Source organism: Chamaea fasciata, unplaced genomic scaffold, assembly GCF_029207755.1.
Source record: "Chamaea fasciata isolate MVZ Bird 193981 ecotype frontalis unplaced genomic scaffold, bChaFas1.0.hap1 SCAF_1, whole genome shotgun sequence".
Lineage (NCBI taxonomy): Eukaryota > Metazoa > Chordata > Aves > Passeriformes > Sylviidae > Chamaea > Chamaea fasciata.
The window spans coordinates 109,871,176-109,884,229 of NW_027094086.1; the positions used below are offsets into that span (position 1 = coordinate 109,871,176).

Here is a 13,054-nt window from a genome sequence, read left to right on the forward strand (position 1 = left end):
TCCTCGTGATTCAAAACAACAAAAGTATGGTTCTGACACTTAATTTTTAACAAGAGCCATGTATTGTGTTCAGGTGGCGATAAACCCCTTTCACAAGCTCTCAGATAGCTGAACTATTGGAGCAGTTTTAAGATGGGAGTGCAAGTCTAGGCCCTGATGTGAGAATACTAACTTGAACACTTTGAGGATTTCCTGAAAAAAAGCAAACACTCCTGTCTGAAGGAATTATGGGGGCTGAAATGTTTTACCCTGGAGATTTTGCATTGCAAGTAATCAACAGCATGGGTATATCTTCTCTGCTTTTGTGATGATGAGCCTCGACAGGTAAGCCTTCTGTGGACAGAAAAATTTCACTTTTCTACTATCAGTCTGTCACATTTTGAAGAGCACAAACTTAATTTTTAAAACAAACATCTGGAAATAGAAATGTAGTTTAGAAAAAATAGAAATATGAGGTCAGAGGCAACAGCTTTCCCCTAGCAATCTATTTTGAGTGCCCAAAACTGTTCTAATATTGAGTTCACTGTGGCAAGAAAAGCTCCAGATGAATTTTCTGATAAGGTTGTGGGAGGCAGAGACCACACTAATGTGATTCATTACTCGACCCAGAGTGGCCTGCAAGCTGAGGGTGAAAGTTCATTCTTCTGCATGTCAGTGTGGAATATGCAGTTTGTACAGGGACTGGGGCACTCTGCCAAGGAAAGGATAGGGGTTAATATCAGTTAATTAATATTGGAAGGCTAAATGAAATAATTTCTTCTTAAATGCCTACAAGTAAAGCTGTGATTCCCATGAGTCGATGTTATATATGAAGCTTGAGCAGCATCATAGTTCCTCTGCTAGAGGGAGGTAGAGTTGCAGGGAGATGAGAATTATTGAAAATAAGAATAGAGGACATGTTTTTAACAGGATTTGTTTGTAACAATGGCGATGAAAAGCAAATGAGAGATTCAGCTGGTAAGACAAGACTGGTATTTCCAGGAGAAAAATTATGTATTCCCCTTATGGTGGTCACTGCTCAAATTAGTTCCGTGCATGGAAAAGATTTGTGTTTGAAGAAGGAGCTGGCAAAACAACAACCAGCTTGCATGGACCTTGTGTGAGCAGTAAGAATTGAAATGCCACACAACATGCTAAGTTTGTCCAATGCTTTAAGATACAGCAATGAACTTGTAGCTTCCTTTTTCCTCTAAGATGTTCCATGGGAACTGCTAATGGGAAAAAGTGAGCATCATCTTTTATATCATTCCAATGACGCAACTGGGCATATCAGGTATAAATTTGGTAATTTCAGTGTCTGAGAAACAATTTATTACACAAGAGTCCAGATGTCTAAGAATGGCTGCTAAAAATTTCCAGAACCAGAGCTCTATCAGATATACTGCCTAAACCAAATGTTTGTGTCACGTTTTACTTTAGTACAGTGAAAAAGAAGTGTTTTATTTGTGTATAGGTACTTACGGCAGGATATAGAAGGAAGGTCGCAGGTGGCTGTGGGAGTTTGATGCTTGCTTACTGAGACAAATTAAGTTTTCACTCACTTTAAAATGATGAGGGATTTGGGAGTGTCAAGCAAAAGTACTTTGGACCTTAAAATGATGTGATGCAGCTTATTCCCTGCCAGAAAAAGGACCAATAAAGCACTTCTGAATAGATGCTGACTGCTGGTGGGGACTTTGGGAAAAAAATGCTGCTCATCACTGCTCAGCAGTTGTCTTCTTGATTTTAGTGAGTAATTAAGTTGTAGAGGCCCTTTCAGTGATCTGAGCTACACATGAGAGATTCAAAGCCCAAAATTCAATAGTGTGTTGTCTCCTGTTTCCCAACTAATCCTGTAAGGTACAGTGGGTTGAATAGATGATCTAATAAGAGAACATAACTGCAGTCAGCTAACTCTCCTATAAAAATTAATAATGAAAGCCCACTGAAATAAAGAGAAAGAAACTAATTTATGAAGGAATAATAAAACAAAATAGCTAATATGAAAATTTGCTGATTGGAGAATCTGGTTTTGTAAGCAATTGTGTGAAGTATAAAGTATGTGCACTGGGCTGCATGCGCCTGTGATTGCTGAGTTTCTCATGTCTGCTCCACATTGACAGTAACCACATTGACTGAAAGTGGCCTGGGAAGATGGTTTTATGCAGTACATCATTCAGAAAGTTTGAATGTAGAATTATTTATAAGTGCAAATACATCTGAGATGCTTCCTCACTGTCCAAGGAAGTTTGCAAAAGAAATTATTACCACATACTCACAAAGTAGAAGCTCTACTTCTATGGCAGGCAAAGAAAGGTAGATGTAGAATTGCAGAAGCTGGTTTATTGGGTTAGTTATTAAATTGTTCCCCTATAACTTTACACACAGTGAAATTTTTTCATCTTCTGTGGGGAAAAGGTATGTATAGAAGATACTTTGGAAGCTATGGAACCGACCAAATATATATATGCCACTCTGGAAATATTTGCAGCCATGTTTCACTTTTTCACAAAACTTCCACCAATCCTTCTGCTTTGTCTGAAGTGGAAACATCACTTCCACCCCAGCATTTTCTTCTTTCTCCAGGACTCAATCCTTCCTGTTTTCTCCAGCTTTTCTCTCCTACTCACCTGAGACCCCTAATGCTGTTTCAAGCCAGTAGAGAAACAAACAAACAAACAAACAAACAAACAAACAAACAAAAAAGGAACTAAATACAAGCTGCAGGTCATTCCTCACTGCAGCCTCTTTACCTTCTGCTTTGGCAGCAGCATGATGCTTCTTTCCAGCAGCTGGCAGTTTACCATACTGCAGCTCTGCAAGATAAATCAAGGGCCAAGGCTGATCAGCTGTTTTTAAAAAGTTAGGAATTTATTTCCCTGGAAGGAATTTCAGCTAGTGTTGTAGGACTATCTGTACCAAGCCACCCTAAGGCATTATGAACTTGGCAACTTCTTAGCAGCAAATTCAACTTGTGAAATTTTCTTTTGGTGGAGGAGACTGGAAATTTTGCAAGGAAGTTTGCATTCACAGTCACGTTTCTGGGGTGCATTGCAACTTAAATGTCCCTTCCACATACCTGTAACTCTTCGGTCCTGTGTTGTCTGTGCATATGGACCAAGTGCTCGGGGAAAATCATGCAGTAAGTAGCTTCTTTTTCGGAGTTGTGAGGATACCTGGGCAAAATATCGGAACCTTCTCTCCTAATAAACGCAGTTTGGGCCGCATCTTTGGTGAGGAACAATGAGAGACTGAAAACATCTCACCTAATTCACACTTAAAATTAATTTTGCAAGCCTGTCTCAGTCATTTGTGACAAAGAAACTGTGTGGAGGCATCACTGAAATACTGCTTGTTTCTTAATTTAGGTTTCAAGGCCCGGGGCAAGGTCTTTCACTATTTTTGAAGTGTCCAATGCACAGGAACTTGGATTTGAATATAACAATAAGGCCCCTGAAGGTACATAAATAGACTATTGACACTGGGAAGGCAGAGAGTGGTTCATTTGCTGGGCCAGAAGACAGTCCTACAGCTCACACCTTTGAAGCAAATCCTCTGCTCTAGTCTCTCTTCTCCCATCAACTAGATAAAAACCTGTAACTCTGAGTACCAAGAAATAGAAAAGAGAGGAATATTTTTCTGTGGCTGTCGGCCATACTTAGTTCTAGTCATCTGTAAGACATATTCTTATCCAAAATGGCATCAGACAAGATCCAGCTTAGTATGACCATATTCTGTGTGATAAGGATCAGTTATAGAAATCCAGTCTCTTATGCTTTCATAACTACAGTGAAAGAGTAATAGGTTTATAATGTTTTGACTCCTGACATTGTTCATATTCAGATTATGGAATATCCCTATGGGTTATTTTGCACTTATTTTTTCTGACCCACCCCGCCGCCCCCGTTCAGAAGAAGATTGCTATGCTAGGAAACAGCAGTGTTGGTGTTCCAGAAGGTTTGTAACTCTAGGAGCTTCTTATGGGAGGAGCCCTGATTCATTACTTGCCATCAACCTGGAGCAATTTCTCATCTGACTTTTGGGTTCTGCTTGGTCTTCCACACAAAGGGCAAAACTCATTTTTAGTTTAGCTCCAGGGCAGTCTGTGGTTTGGTTGGGATTAATTAGCAACAATATATTAACTTTAGCATTTAGAATTGGAGTACTTTGCTAGGTGTCACGTGCCTGCCGAGGCTCATTCTTTTTTGTGTCAGAACAGTCTTGTAGCCAATTGTTTTGTTAAATGATGAGATTGGAAGGCAGTAGACTGGCTTGTGGTGCAAATGCTCAGTCCTGTAGAAGCCAATCAGGTGACAGACCATCACAGTTTAAGCAGGGTTTGAACCAGCACTGTTACCCAGAAGGGATTTTATGTCATGGGCAGATTTTGCTCTTTCCTTTTACTGAAGAAACTGAGAGGTCTTCACCCTGAGGCAGCTATTGTTCTCAGATGTTAGCATGCATCTTGTAGTGGTGTCCTTCTGGGATTTTGTTTCACTTTACTAGAAGTCTTTACAATTCTCTGGGTGATTTTTGTTTTGTTTGGGGTTTTGTTTGTTTGGATTTTTTTTAATTGCAGAATAATTGTGTTTGTGTGTGCAGAGGGCAAAGTTGAACTTAGCTGTCTGTTGCATCTGGTCTTAAACAGCAAAGGCAGTGCTGCCATGAACACATGTGGCACAGCATTAGTTGCCAATCCTGAGACCATTGGATAGAGAGACCACACTCCTCCTCTACTTCTGTGGTCCCTGCAAGGGGTAGGCACACTGTAGTCCTTAATACATGTGTTTTCCTTCTTAGTTTATATTAAGATCTATAACATGAATCACTACACAGTCCTGGTGCCTGTATTATGCTCCCACTGAATACACCTACAGCTCTCTCACCACAAACCAGCTCACAAATTACAGCCTCTCTCTGCTACTTTGTGATACTGATCCTGGTATTAGAATGCTGACTTATTAGCAGACTCTTCTCTCTAATCCACTAACAGCAAAAACACTAATAAGTGCATTGCCTGAGGTCTGACTGAACACAGTCAATTCTTCTACTGAATTCAGGGAGGGCAGGAGTAGGTTTAAGGTTGATAAGAAACTAATTTCCTTGGAAAAAATAAGCCACAAGAGATTTTCTTTCTTTCAATTAAATAATGGGTCTTATGGCAGGGCCTGTTAAATTTGCCGTTTGTCTTGTTTATGTATTGTCACTTCTCTTGATATTTCCCCAAAGACATGTTATTTGGGAAGAAAAACATGTTCAGTCCACCATCACTGTCTTCCTGTGCGGTAAGGGAAAACAGACATATTGTGTCATCAAAAATAGCATTGCCTGACAGCCTCTAAAAATATACATCACACATCACTAGCTATTTTAAATATCTGGCTAAAGGAAGAAAACCTCTCCAACACATCTCAGTTATGAAGTATTGACACATTATCAGTTTACATGAAAAAAACAGAGCCTTATTAGCAGAAAATATGATGAAGTTACTAAGCATTTCTAGCCATTTTGAACAATAGAATAGGAAGATACATTAGACTACTTAGACACTCTGAGGAGGTAGGTTTGGGAAATTCCCAAAGAGAAATTACGTGAATCAATACACTAGGTACTCGCTCCATCCCCTAGAGAATATTGCCCAGTTATTATATAAGCTCAAAGCTTCCATTAATGACTCAAGATCAGACTGTAACACTAAGCAAAAATCAGTGCTGAAGGGTAACCATACAAATCATGGGTTACAGTTCTGTACCCCAGCACCATCCTGAAGTGCTCTCCTCTAGTCCGGGATAGTTATTTAGCATTTGCACAGAAATGAATTGTGAAAAATTGTGCCAGCTCTTGAGGGCAGAGTTTACTTTCTTCAGTGCAGCATCTACAGATGTTTCAGCAGGCAGGATAGCAGTAGGGAACTGAATATTCCTTTTCCTTCTTCTACTCACTCTTCAGTGAATGACCAAGCTGACCAAGTTGTGAAGTATGAAAATATGCTGCACCTTTTCATCAACCACACTAATATAATTTCCATCTCAACTATCATCTGACAGGACAGGACTGTCTGCAGGTCACTGTACTGTTATTGGGGGCAACACCTCAATTACTATCTTTTGCTCAACTAGAAAACCCAAAGTTCACTTTAGTCCTGGAAAGGGATCAATTTAAGCACTTCTGTGCAAGTAAAAATGTTTCCTTTTGAAAAATCTTAAATTTAATGCATTCATTCTCTGTATATCCTTACTTTGCAAGTGATTTTTCTAATTTTTGCTCTGATAGGGTGGTGATGAAGTCACCAGCAGTCTGATATTCATTACAGGGCAGGGGCATATCCCTGTGGGCTCTGAATTCAATTTTACCATCAGTTCCAGGTATGCCTAAAATGTCTCTCAGTGAGGATCTGGCATCAGAGATCCTCTGAGGGTGTCCATCTTACCTCTGTTGCTCAGAAGACTGAAACATGTTATCAGAATGTGCCATGGAGTAAGAAATTCAGAGCTTTCATTCTTCTGAACTTTTATTCCACTTTAAGATTAGTGTTTTATCTGTATATTGCCTACTTTTCCTTCTGTTAAAAAAAAAATAAAAAATCTATTGCTGACACCATGTTTACCAGCAGACACATAACAAATGCAGAGTGATTTCTGGTCATCTTGCAACTGCATAGTGTGGCATGGTAGAGGTTTTTCAAGGCTCATAACAATAAATTTCTGTAGACACTGTAGTCTCCAAAATCCAGATAAGCCCTGCACTGTGAATTGGGAAGTTCTGCTATTTTTGGTGATGATTTTGACTTGCTGTGAGACCTTGAATAAAAGACAATTCCTCTATGTTGCCTTAGTTTACCTTCCCAGACACTTTTTGTCTGTGTCTCTGAAACCTTTGGAACACAGATTGTCTTTTAAAATAAGAAAAAAATAGATTAAAAAACCAAATCTTTGTACACAACAGCTTTACAGTTGCAAGTAATGACATGATGTTGTTGCTTTTTTCCTCATCTTTGGAGTTAGCCTATGGAACTGAAATAAATAGAATTTACCCTGTATACATTACAGAATATAGGAAATCCCTATGAGTCGCATAGCTCCATCCTGGAATTACAGTAAGTATTTGTGGTGGTGTCATGCCAATGAATATTGTCAGAGTTTAATGATCTGGTTGACATTAGATGATTTAAAACCAATATTCTAAGTAACCTGACTAAACCTCAATAATTTACTAATGAAACAGCCCATTTTTCTTTGGGAATGCCTTAAAAAAGGAACTTCCTGTTTCCAAAAATGAAACTCTAAAGTGATCGAAACTTTGCATCATTCTAGAATTAAGGAAAGCATTGTCAATTTGAGAGAAAACATATTCTCTGTGCTTATTTGTCCTCTCTGTTTCTGTAAAGTGAAAATTTGCTGTTGTGTCCTGTTGATTTTTGGAGAGCATGCAGCAGAGTTTTACTGTCAGCATGAAAAGTTTGATAGTGAATAGTAAACCAGCACAACCTAGTCATGCTTTACTTCTGCTTTGTGTCTCTAGATTTGTTTCTGGACAGACTCAAAAGGTGTTGCTTTTGTGCCAGAGAGCTGATGTGAAAGGTTTTCCACTTGCTAACAGTATCTTACATTTCCTTTCTGCTTGCAGAACTGTGTGATGAATTTAAAGGAGGCACAAGACTTGCCCAGCAGAACTGGCATAAATTATTCCTCTATAGTAGTACTGGAACGCTCCTCTATGTCAACCCTCTGAATAAAGGCTGTAGTATTTCAGAATATCTGTTTCCCCACAGGAGAAACATAGTGATTTTGAGAAAGGGGATATGTACTATGAATTATTCTGCACACAGAGGTCACCATCCTGAGGTAGCTCTGCCACTGCTGCTGACTTTCACCAGTTAGGCATGCCCTGGGACAACAATATTGTGTAATCAGGGCAGATCTGTGGGTGTGACAATACCAGTGAGTAAGTCCAGCCAGGAAGAGCTAGCAGGTCATTATCTAATGTCATGTGAGGAGATGGGAGACTTGCTACTTCTTCATCAGAAATTTGTCTGTGACTTGGGCCCTTGTATAGCAACCTTTTTTAGGGTTAAAATGAAGACATGAGGGTTTTCTGTTTAGATTTCTGTAGCACTGTGCATAGGGATTGCTTTGTACACTCAGATCTGAGTCTTATGAATAGGTAAATACCTTTGGTTGGTGGTGAAACAGAAATATAAAAGTAAGGATATTTCAGAGTTACCTTGGGATCTATATTCCAACTCCCATCTGCAGAGTGCATGTTTAGAATGTCTATGACAGGGTGGTAGACACCTGTCCATTTTGACAACTACAGACAGACCATGGCAGATGGTCTCAGCTTTATTCTTTATACTCAGTTGTGTGTTTTCTTACAATAATACTTGGCCATATCTTTGTTTCTTGGGGAGTGTTCTTCCAGATTCCTTGTTAGAATGTAAGTATCTTTTTTGCTTGCAGATGATGGGCCTATCTATATAGAGAATGAAAAAGATAATAAATGCATTATCTTGGACACTGGCAGACTGTGAAGACAAAATTGTGATACATTTTGAGCTCCTGAAGGATAATTGTGGTTTGAGTGATTTCTCAATGACAAGTTGCTGTAGTTTTCTTTCCTATCATTACTCTTGTTTGAGAAATTGTGAGGCTTAAAGTATTACTCCCTAAAGTTCTTTAGAAATGCAGAGTTGTCCAAGTGTTCCTACTGAAAACTCAGACTGAAGGGAGCAAACTCTTCCCTTGCCATGCTATAACTGGTAAATAAGATAAATACAGACCTGTCACCTTTCCAAGTGCTGGGGTTAAGGGTGAGTCATCCTCTACACCCAGATTTACACAGCAATTTCTTGTTGTCATGCTTCAGAAGTGAAGTGAAGCAGCATACTCCAATAGAAAAGAATACCTCAGCTGAAAATAAATGTGTAGCACGTCCACACCTACTTCAAAGCTTGGCTTTTGCAAACGCCAGTGAAGAATATAAACATGTAATCGAGGCTTTACCTGACACAGCAGTGCATTTGCCTTATGAACTATTTGTGGATAATGAATTAGTCTTTCTCTAATAATCAATTTGTGCAGCATCCAGGGGGGGGGAAAAAAAAAAAAAAAAAAAAAAGAAGAATGTGTTTTGTCATTCTCCAAAAAATGCTTTTGGCAAGATATCAACAGGAACTAACAAACATTAATGAAACATGAAAGCAACAGCTGAAGATGTTTGATTCAGAGGCGGTAAGTACTTTCCTGCTGCCACCCTAACTGGGTGCTCTCCAAACACAGGCAGGCTGCACAGAGAAGAGAGCCCACTTCAATGGAAATCTGTGAGGGGCAGCCTTGGCAGGGGTATGAAAGGCTCACCTTTCATAGTGTGTAACACTGATATAAAATGTCTCCTGTTAGCAGGCCAGCAGGCTGGAAAGAAGATCAGAAAGCATGTCTGGGAATGTGACTGATGGGCAGTACAGTGGGGATGAAAGACCTTGCAACTCCAGTCTCTTGGGTAGAGTCACGGAAAAGAAGGCAAAAGATGGATGGCCTGGGGAAGAGACCTTCAGCAAAGGTAGGAATGTGCTGCCTTCTGATTTCACACAGCTGTGAGTAGAGCCTGGGATCTTCTGTGTAAGCAGCTCATGTCAGTTGTTGGTCAAACTGAAATCCAGAGGGTTCATGGAACCAGGGTTGGAGGTGGTCAGCCAAAGTGGGGACTGCATCACAGATGTGACTGGTGTGGTGGATGCACTCTTTCTGTCTTGTGGACAAAGAGCATGTTTCAGCTGAGGGTTAAATCCTGGATGAATCAAGACAGACAGTGCTTTGGGCTGTAGAACAGATGTAGCAAACTGTGTTTGAATATTTGCAATTGTCGATCCAGATGGTGGATCATCTGATTCTGTATGGCCTGTCAGGGGTCTTACAGAGACCTCTGTCCTGTTGCCCTTGCAGTGAGGAAGTGTGGACTTTGGGGTGCTGGGAGGGAAGGCAAGGTGGAATCAAGAATAAAAACTGGCCCAAACAGGAGCAGAAGAAATGATGGCTGCAGTATCTTCATGCTGCTGTTATCCTGGCCCCTTTCATTTCCTCCTGGTGACCCATATTTGTTTCTGTCCATAGCATGGGCAATTCTTCACTTATTAACTCCTCCTTGAAAAGCAAATCTAGTTCTCAATATTCATAAATAGTAGGATTTTTTGTTTAGCCCCTTAGTATCAGTACCAACTCTTCCAATGAGTCTGACATAAAGATTTTATAGTGGTTACTGTCAGCATTCAGAAATGCCAGCTACTCCCTAAAGGACAAGGACCTGAGGGTACTTCCTTCCCAGGGCGTCAGGACAGGACCTCACAAGTCAGGGCTCATCCTGCCATCCCAGAAGTGAGGCAGCCCCAGCCCTGTGGATCAGGGATGGAATGGGATGGGATGGGATGGGATGGGATGGGATGGGATGGGATAGGACATGGGCCCAACTCAGTGGGGCCCTTGGCCAGCCGGGGCTGTGGGACACCAGAGACCAGCTCTGCTGCTTCACTGTGGGGACAGGGTCTGATGGTCCTGGGTGTGCTGGGCAGTGGTCACAGTGAGACCGAGACAGTCAAGGCTGGTGAGGCCCTCAGGTCCTGGCTGTGACAGTGAGTGGCCTCCAAGAACCCAGAAAGACTTCAGCAGCTGACTTGAGTGTATCTAGAGAATGGCATACAAGAAATAACAGGCTCTTTCCTAGCTAATGATGACCCTTGAGGACAGCGTGTGGATAACAGATGATGCAGGATTCCCTCCAGTAAGCAAGTGCAAATCTTTGGACAGGAGCTGCTGAACCCACTTATTCATCTCTGATGGATTTGCTATGGGAAATAAACACTATGCCTAGGTAGGACTCAGTAAATAGAATCAATAGTGTTCAGGCTACTGCATGTCGTAAGCTACTTTTTAATGGGAACCTTCCTGGAGAACACTTTTTTTGGAGCTAAGCCAATTTTCTGCTCAGGCACAGGAAGGTAATTGTTTTTCTAATTGGCTTCAGCAGTACAGCAGATGCATATGAAAGATTGTTAATAAAATGATAAAATATGTCATTAATAATAATGTTGGTAGTCCTGAATATTGTCTAGAAAGGAAAATGAACCGAAACCTAAGGTTGGTGAAACAGAACTGGAAGAGTTTCTAGCTGGGGAGTGAGGAAAGAGAGAGAAAACAAAAAAGTGGAAGTCCAAATGACATGTCAGAGGTAAGATTCATGAAGAGAGGCAGGACACACATAGAGAAAATAAAAAAGGATCCTAGAAAGGACAACCCCACAAATTTCTGATTTTTTTTCAGGTTTCCTACATAGACCATCAGAACTGTTCTGAGGCAGAGATGTGCACAAGCCATTTCCCTTTGGTCATGAATTAGAACTTCAGCTAACATTTTTGGTTTAAGCAAGGTGCTATATAAAAATGATTTTAGCAGATAGTTGAATGTCTTCACAGGTAACAGTTTGGGTCAATCAGGGTAAATTCTTGGAAATATTTTGTTAACTTAAAAAAAAAAAAAAGTTTAAAAGGGACACAACAGGAGATAACTTGTTCTCATTAAAACTCAGGTATAAATTACAGTGCCCTTGAAGTTCTTCTCACTACCTTTAACCTCCATCTTCAGCAAATACGCAGGAAAATATCAGCTCAGCAGTGTTAGTCACAGTACAAAAGAAAACCTTTCTGTAGGAAATCTAAGGATTCCTCAACCCTTTTATTTATGACACAAAATGGCTGAAACTTTGAAATATCACAGACCTCATTTTTGGAAACCCTGTCACAGGCTGAAAAAACACATGCATGCACAGCAGAAAGGAGGATGACAATCTTTCTATTTTTTGTTTAATACACTTGTGTGTGAACTAAAGTCAGTGAGGATAAAAGTCAGCACTTTGGGGAAAACCTTAAGCACCAACATGTGAGAACTTTTCATGCTGAATCAGACCAATACTTCATCTTATTCTGACATCTTATCTTTGTGAAGGCTACTGTTGCCATGGTGGGCAGGTGATTAATGTAGAATAACCTGTGCATAGGCAGAATTTCTTCCTAATCTTATCACAGAGGGTTTGGGATTTGCTGAGCTGGATGAAAAGTTGCACTCTTAAACAAGTAGACTTTTAAATAGTCATAAGTTCTAAAAAAATGGAGTTAAAAATATATGGGTGGGGTTTTTTCAAGTCCTTGTCTTGTCATGTGATTTGCTGTCACTGATACCTATCAAATTCTGCATTAAATTCATCCTTGTAGTCTGACAAGGCAGGAATCTCCCTGTAAGGATCACCTTATTCTTGTTTCACTCAGCTTTCACTTATTTTCTGTTTGAATTTCTGTGGCTCATACTTGTTAAAACACTTATTCTGTTGCTAGGAGAGCAGAAACAAGAGAGAAAATGGCCTGCATCCTGCTTCACATGTTAGTAGTTAAAATAACTGCAAATAACACATTTCAAGCATCTTTTTGTGTAAAATGTTTTTGATGTATATTTTCATCACCCCTGAAGGCCTTTTCGACCCTTGTCACTGTGGTGTTTCTTTCTCCTAGCACTAGCCAGAGAAGCTGGCAGAATGGTTCAGGTCTCTCTGTTAACATCTGACACCTCCTCACCCTGCTCTTGCTACAGTTCTTACTACCCAATTGTGGAAAATATGTTGTGTACACACACATTTTTTTGGTAATTCTCTGACTCTCTTCTGAAAATCTGAGGCTTATCCCAAGCCAGATTTCTCATATTGCCTGAAATGTTCACTGGGATCACTATACACTTCAAAATGTAAAGTTTATCCTTTTCTTGAATAAGGAACTGCTTAATAGTAAATACTTCCCTAAGATCAAAACCTCTGGGTGAGTCTAGACCATTTTGTTATTAGTGGAGTTTTTTGCACTCCAGGTGCTGATCTGGGAAGGTTATTATCAAAAGTTATGGGTCTACTGTTGGCTCTGATGCTGGTTTGTTAGCAAATTCTTTCACATTTTTAATCTGCGTCACTGTTCTCCCTCTCACATACACCTTCTCTAGTCATCTTCTTAGGCACCAGCTGCTTGTTTTATTCCTGTAAAGCCCCA

General features: G+C 40.2%; 1 protein-coding gene across 3 annotated transcripts in view; it reads left to right on the forward strand.

The window, feature by feature from the left end:
* The window catches only part of CPNE4 (copine 4), a 271,348-nt gene that overhangs the window by 25,589 nt on the left and 232,705 nt on the right, over window positions 1-13,054 (forward strand). The window contains exons 1-2 of one of the 3 annotated variants that reach the window (XM_066193417.1): window positions 9,058-9,209; window positions 9,378-9,537. The exons of 1 other annotated variant lie outside the window; for it this stretch is intronic. In XM_066193417.1, the coding sequence (XP_066049514.1) occupies window positions 9,192-9,209; window positions 9,378-9,537 (178 nt within the window). In that variant the 5' untranslated portion in view covers window positions 9,058-9,191. Of the gene's footprint in view, window positions 1-9,057; window positions 9,210-9,377; window positions 9,538-13,054 lie in introns of those variants that run through there. One more of the 3 variants, XM_066193426.1, reaches the window with a different exon arrangement.